Below are 27,081 nucleotides of genomic sequence, written 5' to 3' on the forward strand. Positions count from 1 at the left end.
TTTAGGAAAAGAATCTTGGCAGTTGTTTTGAGGATGAACTGGAATGAGGTGAGATTTAAGACAGAGTGACCAATTAGGAGGCTACTATAGTTGTCAAAGTGAGACTTGGAACTAGGAAAAAAAGCCATGTATCTGATTCTTTAGAAACTGTAAATATAGGGACTGTGTTTAAAATACTTCTTAGACAAAAATGTGTTTTATGGAATGAAAAAGTGCAAAATATTTCCTAGGACAATTACTGTTTGCTCTGGATATCTTCTCTGTAATAACTCATTTACCAAGTTGTAGTGCAGTTTTATGCTCTAATAGCTTAATTAACAACCAACTAAATGGGGAGAGAAGACCCTGAAGGAGCTGCAATCTGGGCGCAGGAGAAAAGAAATGGTTCTGGAGGCAGGAGGAAAGATAAGAAATAATCTCAGATGGACTTGGAGAAAAAGGATGATTTTGAAGACAGAGACAGATGGGAAAGAAAAGATGTCACAGTCCTTACTCTAATGCAGCCAGCCCACTGCCTAGTGCCAGAGCCCCTGACCCCTTTTTCCTCTTCTCCTTGACCCGACTTCTGTTTCTGGTGCCCTTGGCCTATAGCAGCTGAGGAAAAGAAAGATTAAAACTCATAGCAACCCCCTCCTAACTTCTTCCAACCCAACCTTCACCCTCATTAAATAATTTTTGTGACGGGGGAATAGAGTTTCGATGGGTAGAGGTAGGCTTTCTTAAATGTATTTAAACATATTGAAAAAAAAGCTTTCATAATTTAAAATCACACTAACACCTTTGGGATACTTATTGCCTTTATCATCAAAATAATCCTATGAAGTAAGAAGCAAAGAAATATTCACCTTTTACCAATGAGAAAACTGAGAGTAAGTGAGGATCATACAGCTGAGTGTCAGTTGTAGGAATTAATGTTAGATGTTCCTAACTCCCCAAACCCAGTATTCTTTTTTATTTTTTATTAATGCTTTTTATTTTCAGAACATAGGCATGGATAATTTTTCAACATTAACCCTTGCAAAACCTTGTGTTCCAATTTTCCCCTTCCTTCCCTTACCCCCTCCCCTAGATGGCAACTAACCTGATATATGTTAAATATGATAAAAAATATATGTTAAATGCAATATAGGCATACATATTTATGCAATTATCTTGCTGCACAAGGAAAATAAAACTAAACAGAAAAAAATGGGAAAGAAAATAAAATGCAAGCAAACAACAGCAAAAAGTGAAAATGCTATGTTGTGAATCCCATTCAGTTCCCACAGTCCTCTCTCTGGGTCATAGGTGGCTCTATTCATCACAAAATCATTGGAAATGATCTGAATCATCTCACTGTTGAAGAGAGCCATGTCCATCAGAATTGATCATCTTATAATCTTCTTGTTGCTTTGTACAATGATCTCCTGGTTCTGCTCATTTCTTTTAGCATTAGTTCATGTCTCTCCAAGCTTTTCTGAAATCATGCTGCTGATCATTTCTTATAGAAAAATAATATTCCATAACATTTATATACTATAACTTAGTATTCAGCCATTCTCCAACTGATGGGCATCCATTCACTTTCCAGTTTCTTGCCACTACAAAAAGGGCTGCCACAAACATTTTTGCACATATGGGGTCTCTTTCCCTTCTTTAGGATCTCTTTGGGATATATGCCTAGTAGTAACACTGCTGGATCAAAGGGTATGCACAGTTTGATAGCTTTTTGAGCATAGTTCCAAATTGCTCTCCAGAATGACTGGATCCACTCATAATTCTACCAACAATATATTAGTGTCCCAATTTTCCCACATCCCCTCCAACATTTATCATTATCTTTTCCTGTCATCTTAGTCAATCTGAAAAGTATGTAGTGGTATCTCAGAGTTGTTTTAATTTGCATTTCTGATCAATAGTGATTTAGAGCACCTTTTCCTATCAATTGGAAAATGGCTTGAACTATTATAAATTTGAATCAATTCTCTAGATATTTTAGAAATGAGGCCTTTATCAGAACCTTTGAATGTAACAATGTTTTCCCAGTTTATTCCTTCCCTTCTAATCTCATCTGCATTAGTTCTGTTTGTACAAAAACTTTTAAAGTTAATATAATCAAAATGATCTATTTTATGATCAATAATGATCTCTACTTCTTCTTTGGTAACAAATTCCTTTCTCTTCCACAGATTTGAGAAGTAAACTAACCTATGTTCTTCTAATTTGTTCATAATATTATTCTTTACGTCTAGATCATGAACCCATTTTGACCTTATTTTGGTATACAGTGTAAGTATGGGTCAATGCCTAGTTTCTGCCATGCTAGTTTCCAATTTTCCCAACAGTTTTTGTCAAATAGTGAGTTATTATCCCAAAAGCTGGGGTTTTAGAGATTTGTCAAACACTAGATTACTATAGTCATTGACTATTTTGTCCTGTTAACCTGACCTATTCCACTGATCATCTACTCTGTTTCTTAGCCAGTCCCAAATGGTTTTGATTGACCACTGTTTTATAATATAGTTTTAGGTCTGGTACAGCTAAGCCACCTTCATTGGCATCTTTTTTCATTAATTCCCTTGAAATTCTCCACCTTTTGTTCTTCTAGATGAACTTTATTATTATTTTTCTAGAGCTGTAAAATAATTTCTTGGGAGTTTGATTGGTATGGTACTAAATAAGTAGATTTTAGGTAGTATTATTATTTTTATTATATTCACTCAGTCTATCCAAGAGTGCTTGATATTTTTCCTTATTTGTATAGAAAGTGTTTTGTAGTTGCCATGGCAAATAGATTCCCAAATATTTTATATTATCAACAGTTATAGTAAATGGAATTTCTTTTTGTAGCTCATCCTACTGGACTTTGTTAGTAATATTTAAAAATACTTATGATTTATGTAGATTTATTTTGTATCCTGCAACTTTGCTAACATGAATTGTTTCTAGTAGCTTTTTAGTTGTTCTTTAGACTTCTCTAAGTATGTCATCATATCATCTGCAAAGAGTGATAATTTAGTTATCTACTCAACACTACATTATCTATTCTAATTCCTTTAATCTCATTTTCTTGTTGCCAAACAAGGCCAGCATTTTGTATCTCTATGGGCTGCAGTGTAGAACTTAGATTTTTTTTTTTTTTTTTTTTTTTTTTTGCTGAGGCAATTAGGGTTAAGTGACTTGCCCAGGGTTAGACAGGAAGTATTAAAAATAAAAGTATTTGAGCTCAGGTCTTCCTAACTTCAGGGTTGGTGTTCTTATATTGTTTTTCTTAAAGGAATACAACAACAACAACTTATGTGGCTATACCAACTTTAATCCTTATAACATCAGTATTTGAGAGTTTCAGATGATTTTCATAGATGATTATATAAAGTAGAATTAATTATTGAAGAATAAGATCTTTCTTTTTATATTAATGTGCTTCATAAGGCACACTTTAAAAAAATATATCATTCCATGATATATGATTTTCACACATAGGAAAAAAAAATAAATCCTGCTTCTGGATCATCCCTGATGAAAAGCTGTTAGCAATAAGAATAGAGAAAATAGTGGGATTGGTGTTTTGTTGCTAAATATGACAGTAGAGGGGATTAAGGGTATGATGAAGAAGGGGTGAGAAGAGGACAAAGCAGAGATTTTTAGTACAAATTTACACAGGGGAAGGCTAGAGTCTATTGCCAGAACATGATTTCCAATTTGTTTATTCAGTCCCATTATCTGGGTAAAATGAGCTGTCAGTGAAGCCACAAGTATGATGCTTCTATGTGGTCTTAACCACAAACAGGTTGCAATATTTACTTAAAGAGCCAAGAACTCCAAGCTAGCCATTGTTAGTAGGATAATAAAATATTCATTGTGTTAGGATTCTGTGAAGTAAGAATCACATCTATAACAATCATCCCTATTTTATAAAATGGAAAAGATAGATGAGGAGAGTTGGGACCTGCCAACATAGATAAGTGTCAAAGATGAGATTCAACCCCAAACTTTCCCAGCTTGTCTTCCAAAAGGTCCATAACTCTATACATAACACAACCTAGCTAGGATAATGAAGTGTTTGCATTATAGAGGTTAGAGAGGATTACTAGTTTAATTGATAGAAAGTTGGATTCAAATCCTATTTTTACTCTTGACTACTCTTGGCAACTTTTAAGATTATAAGATGAAGAGAAGATGCTGACTTGTATTGGAAGAGGAAGTTTTCTTACAGGGTTTTCTCCCACTTAACTTCCCTTACTTCCATTTAAGTCTCAGTGAAAACCCCTTCTGCAAAACAAAACAAAACAAAACAAAAAAACCTTTCCTAGTCCTCCTTAACCTTAATACTTTCTCTGTGAAGTTGTTGTTGTTCAGTTGAATTCAATTCGTTGTGACTCATTTGGAGTTTTCATGGCAAAGAGAGCAGAGTGGTTTGCCGTTTCCTTATCCAGCTCATTTGACAGGGGAGGAAAGTGAGGCAAACAGGGTGGAGTGACTTGCTCAGGGTCACACAGCTTGTAAATTCTGAGGCCAGATTTGAACTCAGGAAGACACATCTTCCTGACATCAGACCCAAAACTCTATCTACCATACCACCAGCTGTTTTCAAGTATCTCTCCAGTAAGACTGTGAACTCCTTGAAAGTAGGGAATTTCTTTTTCTTTTCTCTTCTTTCCTTCTTTCCTTCCTCTCCCCCTCCACCTTTCTTTCTCTTCTTCCTTCCTTCCTTCCTTCCTTCCTTCCTTCCTTCCTTCCTTCCTTCCTTCCTTCCTTCCTTCCTTCCTTCCTTCCTTCCTTCCTTCCTTCCTTCCTTCCTTCCTTCCTTCCTTCCTTCCTTCCTTCCTTCCTTCCTTCCTTTCCTTTCCTTTCCTTCTTTTCTTTCTTTCCTTTCTTTCTTTTTGTTTTGAACTGGAGTTTGAGATGTTTCTTTGAATTAAATAAGAAGAATGTCTGTGAATGCACTCTGTCTTAAACTGCTTGTAGGTCAAGTGGTTTGCTTAAAGCCTTAATATCCTATTTGCTTTGTATATAGAGCATGTAGTAATTTAACCTGTTAATCAGTACCTTGGCCTCTTTTCCTGTCTAATGCTTCAATTATGCAGACAATAGTAGTCTTAAAAACTTCCCTGAATGAGTACATCAAGATGGACTCACTAAACAGTGGACCTCTCTTTGAGGTGAGGTAAGGGTAGGTAATGGTTGTATTAATCTTTTGAATGCATTGTGACTAAATTAGCTATTGACAGAAAAAAACCTAACAAAGGGATATTTTTTTAAAAGGTAAATTGGAGAGGCTTTCCACATTGGCTGGTAATTTTAAAACTAAAATGGATCTGAAGTTCACAGGTGGATGAGGGTAAGGGGCAAATGCAAAGATTGTTTTCTTTTTGTTACGGTAATTATGCCTGTTATAAAAGGAATTGCCCTCCTAAGTCTCCCACCCCCAGGAAATTGAGAGTTCATGTCAAAGATGCAGTGTCTGGGATGGGCCCCAGCTAACTGCAGAAAAGAGGACAATTTTAGAGCTAGATTATAACCTAGCTAGACCTTGCAAGGTCTCCTAATGACCAGGCCAGGCTTTTCTAATATAGAAAAACCTATGAGTCAGAATAAAAGTGTTTATAAGCTCTGTTATTGTTATTGTTGTTTAAAAAAAGGGAAGAAGGAACAAAAGAAAAAAGGAAGGAAGGAAGGAAGGAAGGAAGGAAGGAAGGAAGGAAGGAAGGAAGGAAGGAAGGAAGGAAGGAAGGAAGGAAGGAAGGAAGGAAGGGAGAGAAAGAGGGAGGGAGAGACGATGACATGCAAGTGACTTGGTTTTAAGTAAGGGAGAACTGTGCAAGGTTCTCCTCCAGAGCCATCCGGGTATAACAAATATAGATTAGGGTGAGTGGAGCTGGCCCTGGATGAAATGGAAGACCTCAGCCTTTTTAAGTTAAGGTCTCCAACAGGTTTGATTGAGGCTGCATCTATTCAGTGATTAAGGCTAGTTAGCAATTGAGGCAAAAAATTTCCTCATTCACCTAATCCAAAAAAATAAAATAAAAAAACTCCAGCCCCCTCCCTCCTCCACAATTAAGTAAACAAATAAATCTAGGAGGGGAAGATCCTCAGGATTTCTGGACAAAGCAGAAATGATTCTGTTTACATTCAATCTGAGTCACTCCAGACCCAAACAATAGGTTATATAAATATATACAAATGATAAAAAAAAAATTAATAACAACCCATTATCAATTTGTAATGAGCTGTTAGTATAAGAATTGGACCTATAATTTTACTAGTGATTTATTTGTTTATGATTTATTTATGACTTGTGAATTTATTATTATTAACTCTCCTAGATATGAGGAAATTTCCTTCACCAATGGAGGTCAGCACCATCTCTGTAATTTATAGTCTTAAGAGAACTGAAATGTACTTAAAAAAAAAATAAGTTCAAGTGTGCATACCCTTTGATCCAGCAGTATTTCTATTGGGTTATATCCCAAAGAGATATTAAAGGAGGGAAAAGACCCACATGTGCAAAAATGTTTGGAGCAGCCCTTTTTATGGTGGCAAGAAAATGGAAACAGTGAATGCTCAGTTGGAGAATGGCTGAATAAGTTATGGTATATGAATGTTATGGAATATTATTGTTCTATAAGTAAAAACCAGCAGGATGGTTTCAGAGAGGCCTGGGGAGGCTTACAGTGAAATGAGCAGAAGCAGGAGATCATTGTACATGGTAACAGCAAGATTATATGATGATCAATTCTGATGGACGTGGCTCTTTTCAACAATGAGATAATTCAGATTAGTTCCAATGACCTTGTGATGAAGAGAGCCATCTTCCAGTGAGAGGACTGTGGGAACTGAGTGTGGTTCACAACATAGCATTTTCACTTTTTTTATTGTGGTTTGCATTTTATTTTCTTTCTCTTTAAAAAAAATTTTTTTGATCTGATTTTTTCTTGCACAGCAAGATAATTGCATAAATATATATGCCTATATTGGATTTATTTTTTTACCATGTTTAACATATATTGGATTACATGCCAACTAGGAGAGAGAGTGGGGGAAGAGGAGGGAAAATTGGAACATAAGATTCAAGAGTCAGTGTTGAAAAATTATTCTTACATATATTTTGAAAATAAAAAATTTCAATAAAAAATAAGTTTAAGGTTTACAAAATACTTACTTCACACTTATGGATTGGTGGTGCTTGTATTATTTTCCTCATTTAAGAGATAAAGATCTAAAGCTTGCATTTCTATTCAACAAGTCATTGAGGGTCATACAAATAATGTCAAGGCAAGGTTTGAATTCGGCTGTCTCCAGATGTTCTTACTATACCACCCAGAAATGACTGGATTGCCCAACAATCCCTAATCCAAGCTCCATGTAAATTGCATCGAAAGAGCCTGAGACCTGGGTTGTGTTTCATCAGCAATAAATGACCCCAACAAGCCTTATTGTTCTTGCTCTTTTTTATGGAATGTCAATATTTATCATGTCCTTCTCTCTGGCAGGTGGAGTGGATACAACAACAAGTGGTTAAAAAAAGGATAAAGAGGGACTTTGAACTCAGTGGTGCCCAGTCTACTTACTTCAATGATCCCAAATGGCCAAGCATGTGGTATATGGTAAGTACACACAATAAGAACAAAAACTATTGATTCTAATTCATATAGCTTAAGTCCTTTCTGATTGATGGACTTCTGTTGGGACTGGATGTAATAATCAAATAGTGAGATGGAGCATTATTTTCTGCTCCAAAGCCAATATATAGAAATTAGTTAATGTGCTAAAAGAGAATAGAACACTCTTAATTACATTTTTTTTAACTTCATTGAATTTTGCTATATATAACATTAAACTCGAGGGTGGAAATGGGAGGTTTAACTATTGGGATTTTCCTGCGATCAGTCTAGGCCTTAGCATTCCAACTGAGAGTGAAAAATTGGAAAACAAACCAAGGAAGAGAAACCCATGGATTTATTCATATGTCATTACTGAAAATTTTAAAGCAAGATCTGCGATTTCACTGGCATAAAACTAACTCGGTTTGGAATTACTAAGAGCATAGATGAGCACCTCTTCCGCATTTGTAGTCTTACAAACTATAAATATTTGAGACATGAGAAGTTGTGACTTGCTCAAAGTTGGACAATTAGTATAATTATTTCAGAGACTAGATTTGAATCTGGGGCTTTCTTACTATTCTGTGCTGCCTTTTAATACTTTTTTTTGGGGGGGGTTGGTTTGGTTTGGGGTTTGTTTTGTTTTGTTTTGTTTTGTTTTGTTTTTGTGAATAGGGCTTGTTTCCTGGCACATAGTAAATGATGACTAATATTCATTTCTTGATTGATTGGATCAAGCACTGTTAATTACCCATGTCTGGTACATATCTGGCCAATTCAACAATTTTGTTAAATCAAGGAAATATAGGAAGAAGGAAAAAAGTGGGAACCGGATCCACAGAATTCCTAGGTCACCAGTGACTATCAGGTGTTGTTTGAACTTTGTTCTGGAATAGGACCATGATATCAAGAAGTGATGTTGACATGGAAATGAATTGGATTTAAGTGAGGGAGGTCTGTGCAAAGTCACTTGCTTCACTTTCCCCTCCAGAGTCATCTGGGTCCAGTGACAAGATATGAATCAGGATGACTGGATATGGCCCTGGATGCAGTGGGATGCAGGGCCTTTTTAGGCTAAGATTTTTTTAAAACAGTTCTCCATTTGACTGTCAGGTACAATTTCTGGAAAAGATGATTTCAGAGGTTTTTCATTCTTCTGAGACTAATCTGGCCATTCCATAGTTATCTGTAAGAGAAAAGCAGAACTTTTATAGAATGAGGTTATTCCTCTCAATGTAGGGAGGTTATTGGTGGGGAGGAGACAAGTCAGGTTTTTGCTGATTGAAAAAATATATATAATTTAAAAAATAAAGTTTAAAGTTAAAACCTAGATGTCATTTGTTAAGTGTTCACATAAACCTAAACTGGGTAATTTAAGCTTGATTTTTGTGACAGTTACCTGGTTTCACTGACAGCTTTTCCATTTCATTGGTTGAATTCTTTAACATTTGAAGTTGTTTTCAGTTTATAGGGTCATTGCTCTAGCTCAGAATGAAAATAAGTTCTGATTATATGCTATTTTTGAATGATGCAGGAAGTTAAGATGGTGTGTGACAAGAGAATTACACTAGGGATGGGCCAAAATTTTGAAAAGTCAGTAAAAACTCACAATATACATAGCTTTGACATAATTAGGCAATCTATGTAGCCATTTTCTTTTTTTCCTTTTGGAAAGCTCTACTTGCCTCTAAGAAAAATAAAATATTGATAAGGGGAGTTATGGGTCCAAAATTGAGGTTGGCCATTGAAACATTCATTCTGGAAAGTTAGTTTAACATATAACATATTTAAAAAATTACCAAAAATCATTAGATTTTAAAATTTGGTCCAGACTTTTGATTTACTTGTTATAGGAAGTATTTCAAAGAGGAAATCCTTTATGTAAGTGTAAGGAAGTTACCATCTCTGAGTGGTTACCACCTCTGAGGCTTCCTTGGCACTGAAAAGTTAAGTAATAATGATAAATGTTATAACAATCTAAGGTTTGCAAAACATTTAACATATATTATCTCACAACAACTCTCTGAGATAAGTGCTATTATTATTTCCATTTCACAAATGAAAATACTGAGGTTCAGAAATTTAAGAGACTCAACAGTCACATAGCCCCTATTTGTCAAAGATGGTATTTAAATTCAGTTCTTCCCAATTCATGCTTTCCAATAAGAATTTCCTTCTTACTCTGATAGAATGCAAACTCCTTCACATCAAGGACTATTTCATCTCTGTCTTTTTAATCTTCAGTATCTAGAACATAATAAATTTATATTAAATATTTATTGATTGGCAACCTATCAATAGACTGAAAGATTATTATTTGATGGAAATTTTTAGGAGTGGGAATTTTATATATAAAATAGATTTTAAAAAATTCTAAAGTCATGTTTTACATTTATCAAGGAATCTAGTAAGACCTCAGTAGTCCCTATCCCACTTAATTCTACTACCTTCCATCTGTTTGTTTTCTTCAATTTATCTTCCCTATAGCATGTGTATAGTAGACATATGTATGTATAGATAAATAGATATACATATCAATCTGAGTTTTTCTTTATTAATAGGTAGATAGCATGTTTCATCTTGAGACTTCTAGAATTAAAGCTGGTCCTTATATTGATAAGAGTTCCTAAGTTTTATTGATCAGAATTCTTTTAATTGTTGTTTTTTTTGGTGAGGCAATTGAGGTTAAGTGACTCACTAGGATCACACAACTAGTATTAAGTGTTTAAGTTATATTTGAACTCAGCTCCTCCTGACCTCAGGACCTGCACTCGATCCATTGCTAAATCTAAATGTTCCACTTTAATCGATCTTTAATACAAACACTTTTGGAATTTAGCACTTGACCTTCTAATGGAAACCTCTCTCTGTATAAAATTTTGTAAATATATTAAAATGGGAACTTTATAATATCATGAAAGTACTTTTGTCTTTTAGTCACTAAAGAATAATAATAATAAATAATATTATCAACAATTATTTCTTAATCATTAATATGATTAACTATACTAATATATAATAATTACTATTTAGTAAACTACTTTGGCATGGAACTGTTTGTTTACTTCCTCAGGATTAGTAATGATTTTCATAAAAATTGATAATGAATAATGTTACATGTACAAATCCAAGAGAATATTTTTAAAAGTAAAACTGGCCAAATTCTAGTCTTTATTGACTAGAGTGAGAAACCTGGATTCAAGTCTCTAATCTGACTTAAATTGACCAGCAAGGGGTTCTAAACCAAGCCCCATTTGATCATTGTTTGGGTCCTGATTGACTCAGATTGAATGTAAGAAGCAGTCATTTCTGTTTTGGTCAGAAATCCTGAGGGTCTTCCCCTTTCAGATTCATTTATTTATTTAGATTTTTTGGGACTAGGTTAAAGAGGCGATTGTTTGCCTTAATTGTTACCTAGTTTTAATTACTGAATGGGTGCTACATCAATCAAAGTGAGATCTGTTGAAGACCTTAGCTTAAAAAAGTCAAGGTCTCATTGCATCCAGAGCCATCTCCAGTCATCCTGATCTATATCTTGCTATTGAACCCAGATGACTCTGGAGAAGAAAATGAGGCAGGTGACCTTGCCCAACCCTCCCTCACTTAAATCCAACTCACTTGCATGTCATGGCATCATCTCTCTGATATTATGGTCCTCTTAGATTGTCCTTTTTCGAAGGACAAACAACAACCTGATACATAGAGGTTTCAAGGTCTTGATCAAATAATTTAATCTCTTGCTATTGTGAGCTGACAGCTTTCAAACTTTTTGGTTTTAAAAAGTTTAGTCTGTCTTTGTTGTTGTTTATTCATTTCAGTAATCTAACTCTTTTGGACCCCATTTGGAGTTTTTTGGTAAAGATACTGGAGAGACTTGCCATTTCCTTCTCCAGCTCATTTTACAATTGAGGAAACTGAGTTAAGTTACTTGTCTTGAGGCACATAATTATTAAGTGTCTAAGGTAGGATGTGAACTCAGGGAAATGAGTCTTCCTTCCTCTAGGTTCAACACTCTATCCACTGTAGCACATAGCTGCCTGTAGGCTCTCTTTACACTCTCAAAATTATTAAGTACCTTCCACAAAAGGCTTTTGTTTATCTATTTGTATTTATATATAATATAATAAATATAAATACATTATATTCATATCTATTAAAATTTTTAAAAATTGTTTTTAGAAATTAAAACATCTTAGTAGCTAGTTTTCACCTCATGGATATCCTAAAAGGTTCTTGAAACCTCTAGGAGTTTCTGGACTGTGGCCCTTGGCATCTCTCTAAGATCAAAAATTGCAGATTAGGTGCAGTCTTTTCTTTGGGAGTTATTTCCTATACTAAGTCAAACACAAATGTCATCTTTAATAAAATTGAATTTTTTCCTTATAATAAAGAGGTGCTGACTTCATCTGAGGATAATAATAGTAATAATAGTCTTTATAGTGCTTTAAGGTTTATAAAGTACTTTACAAAAACATCTTTTTTTATCACAATTATTATTATCTCTACTTTATAGATGAGGAAACTAGGCAGATAGAGAGTTAATAATAATATTAGTATTTGCATAGCATTTTAAAGTTTGGGTAGCTCTTTAAGAATATTGCCTCATTTTATCATCTCTAGGAGATGGGGGCTATAATTATTCCCATTTTATAGATGAAAAAACTAAGGCAGAGAGAGAGAGTAATTGATTTGTCCAAAGTCACAGAGCTAGTGATTATGTGATTCTGTATTTGAACTTAAGATTTCCAAATTCTAAGCTGATGCTCTACTGCTATAATGCCCTCACTTTGCCATTTGTACAATTATCATGTTATTAAAAGATGATGGCCTGCTTAAACTATGTAGTAATTAAAAATGAAGTTGCAGAAAGGGGAACTTTCTTTTTTCTCCCTCTCCCTCTCCTTCTCTTTCTCCCTCTTCCTTTCTTTATCTCTCTCTCTCCCTCTCTCTCTCTCTTTTGCTTTTTGTTAAAGACCATGACACTGGCTTTCATGAAGGCATGTTGGTTGGTTCTTTTGCAAAAAAATTTTTTTTAGATTTGTAGATCAGCAGAGTGAGAATTAGCCCAGTTCTGCTGGAGGGGGGGGGACATAGCTGCCAAAAACGATTGACTAGCTAGGACAGTAATTGTGAAAAATGATTTTAAGCCACATGGTACTTTCTCAGCCAACTGGATGGGGTTCAGCACTCCAAGAGTGTGGAACACGGCTGTTTCTGTGGTTGGCGCGCTCAAACCTTTCTGATGATTTATATTCTCATTTAACTCTAATAAAAACTGGTGGAGTTTATGGCATTATTGGCCTGGCAGCTTTGAAATCATCCTTTTTAAATATCCTATTTAGTTTTTTAAATTGAAAATGCAACATGGTAGAAATATGTAACCATGTGGCATAGCCGGAGGGAACCAGGAGGCCTCCGTGAAAAAGAGCAGAGACAAAAGACAGGCTAGCAAATGATGTTGTGGAATGATCTTTGGATGAGGAAGCAGGAGACATGAGCTTTTAATCCAAGCTCTGTCACTAATTAGCTATGTGACCTTGAAGAAGTCATCTTTCATCTCATCCTTATTTACATCATCTATAAAATGAAGAAATTAGACTAGACAATCTCTATAGTCCCTTAATTCTCTAAAATGTTCAATAATTCCCCTTGCCAGGAAGAGCAATGAGGTGACCAAACCCAACATTGAAGTTATCTGATTAACCTCAACACTAGTCCTAGTTTTGCCTTAACTTAGATTAAATTATTAAATTAAATCTCAGTGGTCATATTAAACAAATGAATAAACAAACAACCCCCAAAAAACCTTCTCAATGTAGTGAAGTGAAAAGATTACAGGATTTGAAGTCAGAAGACCTGAATTTGGGTCCTTACTCTACTACTTATTACCCTTGTGACCTTGAGCAAAATATTTGACCATTCTGGACCCCATTTTGCTCAATTGAAAAAATGAAAGGGTTGAATTACATAACTTTTCTAAACTCCTTCCTAGCTCTATAGTCTGGTAGAGAGCAGTTAGATTGGTGCAGTGAATAGAGCCCTGGATTTGCTTGTAGGCAGATTCATATTTCTGAGTTCAAATCTAGCCTTAGATACTTACCATTCACTTTACCCTGTTTGTTTCAGTTTCCTAATCTGTCAAATGGGCTGGAGAAGGAAATGACAAGTCACTCCAATATTCTTGCCAAGAAAATTCCCATCAGGATCACAAAGTGTTTTACATGAGGAAAATAACTCAAAAACAAAAATTCTGGTATTTTCCCCCAAAAGCATACCCCAAACAAAAACTTTGCTATGTTTTCTTTTTTTCTTCTCTGCTTCAAGTTTTCTAAAGTCTAGGTATTTCCTTTCAATGAAACTAGAATCTAGAATTCAAAATATCATGAGGTGAATATGGAGTTGCTCCATGGTGACCATCATCTTTGTACCTATCACATATCCAGTTTGAGATTATTAGACTATACGATGTAAAAATGCCAATCTAAACCTAATATAGATTCAGAGGAAGAAAACTGAAGCTCTAAGAGTTTGACAAGAAATCTGATACTCAGAGACATTTTCATAGACACTCAGCTAACGAATGTAGAATTCATGATTCTATCCCCTGATTCCAAGCTCAAGGCTCTTTCTATCACAATATATCAAATCTCAAGTTGACAAAATTATAGGTCCTCATGTATGTGTTCACATAATATAGTTTCTAGTCTGTTACTTCAAAGCTTCCCGAAGATTTTCTTTTTTGGCATGATTTTTCTTGAGATTCTATTTTTTTTTCTTAATGAACTTTATTATTTTGCTTAGTCCTCAAGTTCTTTAATACCCTTTAAAAAGTTTTAAAGTGCTAAGTTCATCACATCAACACTTCATTTTCCTATACTGAGAATCTTATTGAATTACTAGGATTAGCAATTATTAATTAGTTTCATCAATGGAACTAGTAAGTATTCCTTTGTAACCAGGGAGTAAAGAGCAATATATTGTTTCTGCTAACAGCAATAAAAATCAATTTCAGACCATTTTAGCAAGATTAATCAGCTCTATAAGATTAGAAATATGCTACCATGTCATTACTTTTTTTCTTCTCTTTTGGGTATATTCATTGCAGATCAGAACTCATCAAAAATTAGATTCACAAGGAATAAGGAATCAATGTTCAAACCCTTCCTGTTTTGGGACTTTTTTAAAAATCAAGAATTTTCTCTCTTTTGACTTTAAGGCCATTTTTTGAAAAGTATTCAACAATTATCAAGTTCAAAGGAAATATGTGGAAAACATGTCAAGATGAGCTCTACTTACTGATTCAAGAAGTTCTTTTTTTCCTTTTGATAAGAAAGGCATCAGATTTTTCATTAGCTTCCTCTATTTGGGCTGAAATCCACAAGAATCAAATAAAAACAATTTTGGCCTCTTTCCTTCATCCTCCACCATCAAGAATAACATTTGGAAAAGAATCCAGCACATAGTAGGTGCTGAATAAATATATGCTTGCTGACTGATTTATTGCTCTGAATAGTGAAATAATGAAATTCCTTCCCTGGAGTTGATTTTATTACTCTATCCTCCACAATCTGATTTCACTAAATAAGAACATGACATGGTGGAATGGATGTATCATTGGGAAATAAAGATCTAGGTTTGGATACCCCAAATTCTCTACCATTTATTAACTTCATCATAATGAATATATCATCTAACTTCTTGTGACTTCTAAAGTGAGACTTCTAGTTAGACCAAAAGCAATGTGACCTAGTGGAAAGAATTTGGAGACAGGGAATCTAGATTTGAATTTCAGCCTTGCCGCTCACCATTGATGTAATCTTAGGCAAGTATCTTAGCATCTCCAGGTTCTGGTTTCCACATTTATAAAATGAAGGGATTGGACTAGATGCTCTCAGATCTTTTTCAGTTCTAACTCTATGAAACTATGAGTCCCACAACTTGAGTCAAATTCTACTTCTAGCACATCTATAATATTTCTGATCTTCAGTTTCTGTTTTTGTAAATTGAAGAAGTTGATCTAGATGCCTTTTGAGGTACCTGGCAGTAGATGATTTTTAAATATTTCTTTTCCTAAAAATAATGATAATAGCATTTATATAATGTTTTAAGCTTGGTAAAACTAAATATTATCTCATTTTATCCTTGCAACAATTATGGGAGGAAGGAGCTATTATTATTCTCCTTTTACAAATGAGCAAACTAAGGCAAAAAGACATCAAGTCTTTTTACTTTACTTGTAGAAGAAAACACTGTTTTGTACTGAGGTCTTTCTGAAGCCAAATTCAGCCCTTTGTACCTAACGAAGGGTTAAGCTAAGCAGTTGTCTTTATTTGCAGATGCTTGGGTGAAAATAAGCCCAAACATAGTCTTGATCCTACCTTAAGTAGGAGGTGAGAGGTGAAGAAGAAAGCAGAAAATAGGCCCTAGAAAAATTGCCTAATAGATAAGTTTAGATGAAAGGCCTTGAATCAACAAATCTGAGACTTTACAATCATAGAGGAGATTAGGTCAGTTCAAGGTTCACTAGTATCAGCTCTGTAACAATAAATGAGTTATTCATTAAGGAAAATCTTTACCCAAGAATATGTTATTACTTTCACAAAAAAACAATTTGATTTCTAATAAAAGATGATTCAATGCCCAAATTGGAGCTGTGCCTACCAGAGCAATCCAATGAGAGCTGGGGGGCTCCACAAATTTATTTATCTAAAATGAGTTCACTAATTGCAGCTGTCTTTACAACCTTCTCCACTTTGTAGGAATGTGTGTTGAATGGAAATTTGGAATCAAAGAACTTGGGCTTTAATCTCAACCTAACCACTTATTAATTATGTGACTTAGAGTAATTTGGTTCACCTTTCTGAGTTTCAGCTTCCTCATCTGTGAAAGGAGAGGTTGGATTAGGTGACCTCTCAGGTCTTGTCCTGCTCCAAATCTATGATCTTTTAATGGAAGTAATTTGGGATAACTCTTGTAAATAGAAGGTAATTGTATGTCCTTCCTGGAAGGACTTTGACAGGGTCATAGATAACAATGAGATAATTGTCCCATGGGTGATAAGTTAAATGATCCTCATTATTTACCTTTCCACTGCTGGCACCACCAATGACACATAAAGTATCCAAAAAAAAAAAAAAATCATTCACATATATAGAGCGTGTGTGCTAAGTGTTTAGCTAAGCTCAATATTCAGGTAGGCAACTATTTATCTGATATTAATTTCAGGAATGGAAAGATGATTGTAAGGAGAACTCTCCTTAGAACCTTGATGGGTCTTGTCTCTCACTAAAATAGCCTTTAAAAAACAAGTTTGTTTGGCTTTTCCCCCCCATACCATGATGAAGTATTTAGGATGATTAGATGGTATCATGATCATCATACCTGATGTAAAAGGCAGTGTAGCATGATGGATAGAAAGCTGGCCTGGGACTCAGGGAAACCTGTGTTTAAGTCCAGTTTCTGACACATTCTGGCTGTGTGATCCTGGGCAAGTCACTTAACATCTCAATAACAGGCAACATTCTAAGACTACAAATTGCTAACTAGTTGCCCATCTGATTTCAGAGAATAAGTTTCTCCACTGGGAGCTCTCTATACCAATGAAATGGTTTATCCCTTTCCTTTTTGGGGTGTGTGTGTGTGTGTGTGTGTGTGTGTGTGTGTGGATGTGTGTGTGTGTATTTAAATATTAGATTTGGAGTCAAAAGACTTGCATCTGAATCCTGGATTTGCCTTCTGTAATTTGAGTGTAACCTTGGGCAAGCTATTTAAACTGTCTAGCCTCAATTTCTTTATAAAATGAGATGATTGGACTAAGCTACGGTATAAGTTGGTTCCTTCCAACTCTAAAAACCTATGAGCCATTTTTATTCTTGTAGAATGTAAACTCTTAGGGAGTATCTCCAGCTACTACTAAATTGTCTGGCTTACAGTCCCATAAGTGTTTGATAAATGTTTGTGCTTTGAGTTGAGATGGATTGAATTGAATTGACATACTACAGAGAAGGTCTGGAAGAGGTTGGATCAGAGAATACAAGTATGCTAACCTACAATTCCTCAATAAAGATTTCTTTGTTGTCCTTGGCTTGTAGACAAAAAAGGTCCCTCGTATTATAAATATTTGTAGGTGTGAGGGCCTTCGATTATCCGAATAATACTTCAGTGGACATGACTCCCAGGGTTGACTGGCTGGTCTTTTTAATAAGATCAGAAAAGAAGTTTCATTGTTCATTAGAAAATATACATTCAGCAATCAGCATAGGCCATAAGCCAAGTCCACTACTCAGTTATGTGCATTGAGGTGGGATTTGGAATTTTTCTTTTTATTTTGGTTGAACTTATGTTTGTTTGTTTGTTTTTTTAAGTGACTCAAAATCATCTCAATTTCACTTTTCTTAGTTGATGGAGTCTACAATACCTATGGGAATGAGATTCAGGAAGGACATAGAAAGTTAAAATATAAGCTTCTTGAAGGCACCAATTGTTTGTGCTTTTGCATATCCCCTGCCTGTCACACCATGTATATTGTAGGAGCTTCAAAGTTTGTTAAGTAATTGATCATAATTAAATCTTGATATATAGAAAAGGTCCCTGAATTCTAAGCATTCTTAGCATCTAGGAGTTAGACAGGTCCCAGAAAAGAGAGGAAAGGAACTCTATGACTGTCATTGTAGGATAAGGACTTAATAGCTTTAAAAGAATGCAAGCGGGCCTTCACTTTGCTTTATCCTAAAAACAGCATCATAATCACCTTCAGGAGTCCCAAAGATACTTATTCTTGACTAAGAAATTAAAAATGATATTACTCAGCTGAACAGATTTCAGAATCTATGATAAGAATCCTTTGAAGCACTGCCCTCCCCTGCTTCTTCTCCTCTCCCCCCCTCCTCCCCCTCCTCCCCAAATTGGGAAATCTTAAAAATATCCATTCATTATTTGGCGAAAGGGACAAGTGAGAAGAATAGGTTAAAAAAAAAATTCTGTTTATTTCATAGCAGTTACTACTCTATTTCCCACCATCTCCCAACCAAGGAGAGATAAGTGATCCTGAGGAGCAAGGAAAGTTAATCAAATTCATTGCAGACAAATGAAAAGGATTGCACTTAGTGATCAAATAATTTACACTAGTCTTTCACTCTAATGAGCTGTGAATTAGTTCTAGCCTAAGGGGAGGGGTGGGAAGATCTAGTAATCAGCTCAGATTACTCAATAGAAGCATTAGCCTGAAGTGTAACTCTTGGAGAAGAAACTGAGAAAAATGTTTGCTCCTGTGGGGAAAAAATGGAAAGTGTTAACTTATTTATTCATTCATTCATTTCTTCAATAGATATCTATTTACATTACCTGTGTGTTCTTATAACAGACCAAGGATTCTTAACCATTTTTACCTTGCAATCGACAAAACAACAAATCAAGCCTTGCTTTATAGTGTTTGCTGATTTCTACTAATAAACATGTTGACACAAAATAATCGGCTCTTGCTAGCCAGTTTGAGCTGGCTCCAGAATATCCATAAATCTAGCTTATAAACATACATACATGCATGTGTTTGTGTGTATAAATTATTCCTTATTCGTTGATTCACACAAATGTAAAATATATATATATATATATATATATTTTACATTTGTGTGAAGAGAAAGGGGTAAAGAGTGACTAAGTTTTCAGGTCTGTGTGACTGGGAAAATAGTGCTACCATTTAAGGAAAATGATTAATTAAGAGAAGCAGAATTTTGGGGAAAATTTTTGTTTTTAGGCATACTGATAGAATTGTGATCAGATACATTATTAAGAGATATATTAATTCATTTTAAAGCCCAACTTCTGGTTAATTATCTCCTCTCACTTCTCTCCCAGATTTAAATTCTTAAATAACAAAGCAAAGGGGGGGGGGGGAAACAATTGCCAAAGAGAGACGAGAGAGAGAGAGAGAGAGAGAGAAGAGAGAGAGAGAGAGAGAGAGAGAGAGAGAGAGAGAGAGAGAGAGACAGAGAGAGAGAGAGAGAGAGAGAGAGAGAGAGAGAGAGAGAGAGAGAGAGAGAGAGAGACAGAGAGAGAAAGACAGAGAGAGAGAGAGAGAGAGAGAGAGAGAGAGAGAGAGAGAGAGAGAGAGAGAGATGGGGGTGGGAGAGGTGGGGGGAAACGGGACATATTAAATGAATGTTGCCACCCTTTCAACATAATATTGAGCTACTAGCCCAAATCTACATCCAAATATACAGTAGTAAAGAAGATTTTTGAATGAATGAATGAATGAAAAAGTGAGAATTTAATTTCCCTTCCAACTTTGAGTACAAAAGAAGGCCAAGAGGGACCTTGCCTAGCCTCACACACTTATTCTAAATGTGCCTCTTGCTTCAAAGTGATCTGTCTTTGGCTACTTAGTTACTTTGGATTCAAGGGATAAAGGAGGTAACCCAAATGGTAAGCAGATATTTCCGACTCAATTCTGAAAATTTTGATACATTTCATTTGAGTAGGAGAAAGGAAGAGAATGTGTCTAGAAGACAAACCTGAAGAAAAAAATTCATTTGAGAATAAATAAGTTTATAAAAGTGAACCCAATAGCTTTCATTCCCTAATGAAATGTGGGAAAACACCATAGGTTTGTTTGTTTGTTTGTTTGTTTTTAAATTTAATGCCTACTTTTGGGAAATAACCCTGTATTAACCAAAAATGAAATAATAGATCACCTTATCCTAAATAATTTACTTTGTTTGTTTGTTTGTTTTTAAAGCAGAGATTGTTATGCCAAAGTTCCCTTTTAATGTTATGACCCAGTTTCTCCAATTGTCATGTTCAGTCCACTCAGCATCAGTTCACATCTTTTCAGGTTTTTCTGAAATCAGCCTGCTCATCATTTGTTATAGAACAATATTATTCCATTACATTCATATACCATAACTTATTCAGCCATTCCCCAAGTGATGATCATCCACTCAATTTTCAATGTCATGGTGCCATCATTTGTTAAGGAGTAGTTCAATTTGAAACCAAAGAATATTTCCTTTTCAGCAACAAAAAATTCACTTCTTCCAAGATACAAGGAGCATTAATATCCCTTTTCTGAGACTGACTGTTGAACTATGAATGTTTGGGAAGAACTATATTTGTTCTAATTGTATTATTTGTCTTGTCCCTCCAAACCCCTATGTACATATTGTAGTAGTAGTAGCTAATATTTATATGATATTATATTCCAGGTATTGTGGTAAGCACTTTATAATTATTATCTCAAGTGATTTTCACAACAATTCTAGGAAGTAGGTGCTATTATTATTCTCATTTTATAGATGAGGAAACTGAAGAAGACTTGCTTGAGGTCTCACAGCTATTAAGTGCCAGAGACAGGATTTGAACTCAAGTCTTCCTAACTACAGACATGGAACTCTCACTACTGTTCCACTTAGCTGCCTCCATGTATGATTTAGAAGTAATAAAATACTTTTGTCAAGAATAACTAAGCAAGTAGATTATTGTACTTTATTCTGGAAATGTCATAGCTCTTCTCATCAGTCTTATTTTTCACTCTATTTGTTGTGAGACAAAATTAAGTGTAAATTGCTGGTTGAATGCAGACAGTGCAGTATGTAAGCTTCCTGTAGGTTGGCATGCAAGTTTTTTAGGAAAGCAGGTTTCTTTGTTTGTTTTTGTATATAGCTTTTAGACATTGCTGTAAAATGTTTACTAAAGAAAATGCTTCATTAGATTCTTGAAAGAAGATACTTATATAACTAAGAAAAGCACCTACAATTATACTTAACTGGTGCAGAATAAAAAAGGAATGATTTCTTCAGTTATTTTGCCTTTTATGCTTCAGGGCATGAAAAATCTTTCCCAGAATCTGGAGGCAATCTTCTCCAAAGGATATTCTATTGAGTAGTTGATCAAGTGTCTTTTGGGATGCTTCATTTTTATCTAAGTCTCTGATGTTGGATCCAATGGGAGACAGACTGAGATATATTATTGGGCTACATAGGAATGGCTGCATCTATGTGTTTTTGTCCTGAGAACAACATCTGTGTATTTCATATGTAGTATCCTCTCTTACAGGGACCAATAAAAGCCAAGATGTAAGGTAGCATTTGACAATTTTTTTAATTCAGTTTAGAAAGGAGGAGATTAAAATGGTCTCTTTAGTAGCTTTCTGGATTGATTTTCTTGCCAGTCAGAGGTGAGATTTTTTCCCCCTAAAACAGATTTATTTTCCAGGGATAAATAATGTAATAATAATACATGTGGGACTCAATTATTGCTATTGCTGATTTTGTCTCAGGACATGAGAGAATACATTTGTATTGCTTTTGAAATCTATCTAAAATGTGAAAATGTTTTTGTCTTAAATGGCAACAAGCCTGAAATTTAATTTTTCTATAGCTTATTCTTTCATGAGATTGGGTATATTACCTGGTGTCTATAACTGCCTCTTTTTAAATGAAGTTCTCCTGCTCCCTAAAGAAAGGTCAGCTCAATACCTATGAGGCAAAATACAATGGAAAAGGATAAAATTATATCCGTGGCTTCTATCAAAGCTATTGCTTAAGTTTCACCTCCTACGTGAAGCATTTCCAGATTCTTTCCAATTAATTCTTTCTCTTGTTTTTCAGTTGTTGTTGTTGAGTTGTTTCAGTTGTGTGTCTGTGTGTGACCCTAATTGGACTTTTATTGGCAAGGACCTGGGGGTTTTTGCCATTTCAAGAGACAATTCATTAATTGCCTACTATAAATATATGGAATTTTTTCACTATTTAATTAACATTTAACTAAAAAATATTAGGCACCTAAAATAATATAGCTTTCTGCTCAGATACTTTGGGATGAGACTATTATAGAGTAGTTGTTTGCATCCTGTCCCTGATATACTTACAAATTAGTTGGCACAGACAAATACACATCAATAATTAAATCTTAGTTAAAAATTTATCAGTTCCCAGAATTTTTAATCATACCTCCTTTTTCACCTTGGGTGGATAGTTGATTGTACAGTTGATTTAAATATAGTCAGAGTTTATATAAATTATCTTTACCTATGCTTTGTGAGGAAAAGGATCAGATTGGTTTATAAGATTACTAAAAGAGAATGCTGCCCCTTCTTTTCAGTCTTACCTACAGGGAAACAAAAAAAGCACTAGCTTTCTCCTCCTGCCTAATTCCTGCGTATATGCATTCTCACTTAGTTTTACTATGAGTGTAAAACTGGCTCTAAAAATGTTTCTCCATGAACTATATCTAGCACAATTCCTGGCATATAATAGGTACCTTTATAAGTACTTGTTAATTGATCAAATTGCCTTTTTTACTGTACACATCCTAATATTTTTCTTCTTTCTTCTTGCTCCCCAAAAGCCAAAGAACTATTAGTACAAATACAACCTTCCTCTTTAGGTAATACATAAGCTTATTTATTCATTTTTTTTTTGTCTCTGTTTCCCACTTACTTATTTATGCACCTTTCCCTCTCTTCTATTTTTTCTTGAATATATTTTTTTGCCTTTGTTATCTGACCCATCCCAAACCATAGAGTCTAGAAATGCAAATAGGGTGTAATGACTAGAGTGATGAATTTAAAGAGTACTCACAACAATTGCAGTCATTGAACAAAGCTCAGCACCCAAATAGAAAAAGTAATTAGTCAATATCAAAAGCTATCAAATGGCAGGCTAGAATGAATTCCTTGTCTTTGCCTTGCCTTGATCTTCCTGCTGCTTCTTCAAGTGGGAATCTTTCCAGCAGCAGTTTCCTGCTAATGTTTCAAGGTCTCTTTCTTCATACCTGAATCACCACTTCCAAAGAATGTCCTCAATTTTTGTGGCACTTCTACCATATGTGAACATTCTTAGCTACTGTTCTGGTAAAGCAGACTCTTCCAGTTTGATTCTACCATAAAGTATATAGGAATGAGGAGGGTAGGGGGGTGAATGGCAGAGGGAGAAGAAAAATAATGTGAAATAATGCTAGAAAGAACTAAAATGTGGACATTAAAGAATTGGGATTTTATTCAATGACTGAAAGTTCTCAGACTGGAATTATTGTGTCAAGTTGTGAATTTCAAGATTAATCTGACAAAGGCTCTGAAGAAGAGAAAGGCTGAAGATGGGGAGACAAGTAAATAAATGATTGCAACTGCCCAATAAAGAAGTAATGTGGGTTGGACTAAGGTAGAGGCAATAGAAATGGTACTGGAAAATATCAAATCAATAGCTATCCTTGATACTCTGGAGGCATTTTTGATTTCTCTTTTTCCCTTGCCTCAGATATGCACTTGGTCTCTTTGTTCTATCCATTAAATATCCAAGAGAAAAGAAATAAAGAAAAAAAAAAAAAGAGAGAGAGAGAGAAGAGAACTGATGATGGAACTTTGGCAAATACTTGAATTCATAGAGGCCATGGAGGTGACTTGATACAATAACTTGATGGGAGAGTAGGCACTTGGATGTTATCATTCCTGTTTCAGAGTCATAATCTGAAGTTTATTGAAGAGGGCAGCTAAGTGTCTTACTATATAGAGCACTGAGCCAGGACTCAGTAAGACTCGTCTTTGTGAGTTTAATTCCAGTCATAGACACTTATTAGCTCTCTCAAATTGGCAGGTCATTTAACCTTGAGTATCTTAGTTTCCTCATCTATAAAATGAGCTAGAGAAGGAAATAGTAAACCATTCCAGTAACTTTGTCAAAAAACAAACTGAGAAAACCAAAGTGGGATGATAAAAAGTTAGACATTACTGAAATGGGTGAATTAAGTTAATCAACTTGCCCATGGCCACAAATCTAGTAAGTGTCAGAACCAGGATTTTGGTTCCAGGTCTTTCTATTTCCAACAAGATCAACTTTGCATGTGTAAATGTCTATACCTAGAAGACATACATAATATTCTTATGTATGCATAATATAGTTAACACTTGCAATTTCATCAGTGTGGAGAACTGCCTTCTGAGAAAACTCCCTTTACTAATATAGTTTAGTTATTGTTAGTATGTGTTAAAGCTGAGACTTAAATTCGATCACCCTCACTTTAACACTGGCTCTCTTCTCCACTACATAACAGTATACCTTTTGTACCTCACATTCTTGATATTGATACCACAATGAGACATACTATTAAACAGTGAGTTAGACAAAAAAATATATATATATTGTGAGAATGACCCAGGAACAGAAATAGAAATCAAGAGGTCTAGTTTCATCACTGATTTCTCAGAATTAGTTTATAAATAATAAATCACATTGTCTTTATAATCATTCATAAAATATAAATAATAATATCACTATTATAACTAGCATTTATATGGTTTCAAAGTATTTTACATGTGGTATCTCATTTTATCCTCACATGAATCCTGGTAGATAGGTATTCTTTTTATCTCCATTTTATCCATAATGTACTTGATGATAATATCTTATCTACTTTCACAGGTTCGTTATGATATTTGAAACAAAATAGATGTTAATTCCCTTTGTGGTTATTATTCAATATGTCCAAATCTTCATGACCTCATTTGGAGTTTTCTTGATAAAGATACTAGAATGGTTTGTCATTTTCTTCTCTAGTTCATTTTACAGATGAGGAAACTGAGGTAAATAGGTTTGAGTGACTTGCTCAGGGTCACTCAAGTAAGTGTCTGAGATTAGATTTAAACTTAGTAAAAGAAGTCTTCTTGACTCCAAGCCCAGCACTCTATCTACTATGCCAACTAGCTGCTCTATTAATTCTTACTAGCTTGTAAATTAATTGAAAGGATTGAAGGGATATCTATGTTGCTTTTTCTTCGTTGTATCCTTAGCCTAGAACATTGTCTTGCCTGTTGTAGGTACTTTATAAATGTTAAATTGAATTGGAGAAATTTTCAGTGGAGAATCTTATTTTTATTAAATGAAGAGATAGATTAAGAAAGAACCACCCAAGTCCAAAAGGGTATTTGGTGTAATCTATTTCATTCCAATGAAGTGTTTGAATTTGGAGCTCTTTGCTCTATCTCTATCTCATTCTCTAATTGAAGATTTCTTGCAATAACTTATTTTTGTAACAGGGCCAAACACTTAAGTGGGGTCTCAATATTGGACAGATTCAAACATTCACTTCATATTTCTTTCACAATCTAGTGGGGAGAAATAAACCTGTGGCCTAGCATTCATCTTTTTGAGGCCTGCCAGCAAATTTATAAAAGAATGAGGTTGTCAAAAGCACAGGCCTCTTAAAGGGCTTTGTTATCTGCAGACAGAAAAATGAGCTCTTAGGTTGCCTAGAGTCTCCTGGTACACATTAGTGGAAGAATATTGTAAGAATAAGTCAATGGCATCTGCATGGAAAGAATTTCCCATCATCTTCTTTCCCTAGTTCTCTTCTCTCTATTTCTGTATGAATACTGATCTTGCATAATTACCCCAAGTCTTCACTTCACTTTCATAGTGATACTTATCCTTTGGTTTTTAATTAAATATAGTATCTAGAACTACACCATATTATTGGTATATACTTTATTTTAGCATTTCATTGTTAGTCTTAATTAGAGGGCTTGAATTACTACTTATTTAAAAAAATAAACTTCTTCCCTTAGGAAAAGAAATCTTTGCTCCCTCTCTCCCCAATAGTGACTTCTGCCAAACAATTGATGTAAAATTTATTTTCCTCCTCTCTGAAGATATCTAGATTAATAATACCACTTGTGAAACAAACTAAATTCACAAGTCAATTTATATTTATTAGTCACTTATTATATGCAAGGTAATTAGTACTTTTTAACCTACAAATGGTGGATCAATGCTTTGCATATAGTGATTAATAAATGTTCATTTTTCTTTCTTCCTTCCTTCCTTCCTTTCTTCCTTCCTTCCCTCCTTCCTCTCTCCTAAAGCAACACTTTCCACTTTCAAAAAAGTACTTTTTTCTTTCAAAATTTTTCATTCTGTTAAACTAAAATCTTTTTCTATGTCATTGTCATATATTGCTCCTAGTTGTCCCTTCTGGGAGCAAGCAGAACAGTTCTAATCATTCTTGAGATACTTGAAGCTTTTAAAATACTTGAAGACAATTATGTCAACTCCTTTTTCCAGCTTTCTCTTCAGATTAGTTTTTGTTTCCAACTTATTTTTAGAGGCTGTAATTTTGATATTCCTCAAATAATCTCCATTTTAGTACACACTCTTCTTAATATGCAATAAGAACATAATAGTCGAATTTGATCTGATCAAATCATTGTACATTGTATGATGATGACTTCTCTCCTTGTGCACACTATGTAATTTTGCCTAAGATCACATTAATGTTTTGTTTTTTTAAATCTATATTACTCTTTTCACTCATTCACTTTACAATCCATTAAAACTCCTGGATCTTTAGTTACATGAACATGAACATAGGATCCTTTTATATTTATATCTTTCCAATTTTTTACTTGTGAAGTTGTATTTTTTGGATCAGTGTAAGATTTGACATTTATTCCTATTGAATTTACTTTTATTAGATTTGTTCTGTTATTACATTCATATATTTTTGGATC

General features: G+C 34.5%; 1 protein-coding gene across 2 annotated transcripts in view; it reads left to right on the forward strand.

Annotated features, from left to right (window-relative positions):
• Window positions 1-27,081, forward strand: part of PCSK5 (proprotein convertase subtilisin/kexin type 5) — a 610,712-nt gene that overhangs the window by 114,945 nt on the left and 468,686 nt on the right. For both annotated transcript variants that reach the window (XM_051998572.1, XM_051998571.1), the window contains exon 3: window positions 7,473-7,586. In XM_051998572.1, the coding sequence (XP_051854532.1) occupies window positions 7,473-7,586 (114 nt within the window). The remainder of the gene's footprint in view (window positions 1-7,472; window positions 7,587-27,081) is intronic.

The sequence above is a fragment of the Antechinus flavipes genome, chromosome 1 (genome assembly GCF_016432865.1).
Source record: "Antechinus flavipes isolate AdamAnt ecotype Samford, QLD, Australia chromosome 1, AdamAnt_v2, whole genome shotgun sequence".
Taxonomy (NCBI): Eukaryota; Metazoa; Chordata; class Mammalia; order Dasyuromorphia; family Dasyuridae; genus Antechinus; species Antechinus flavipes.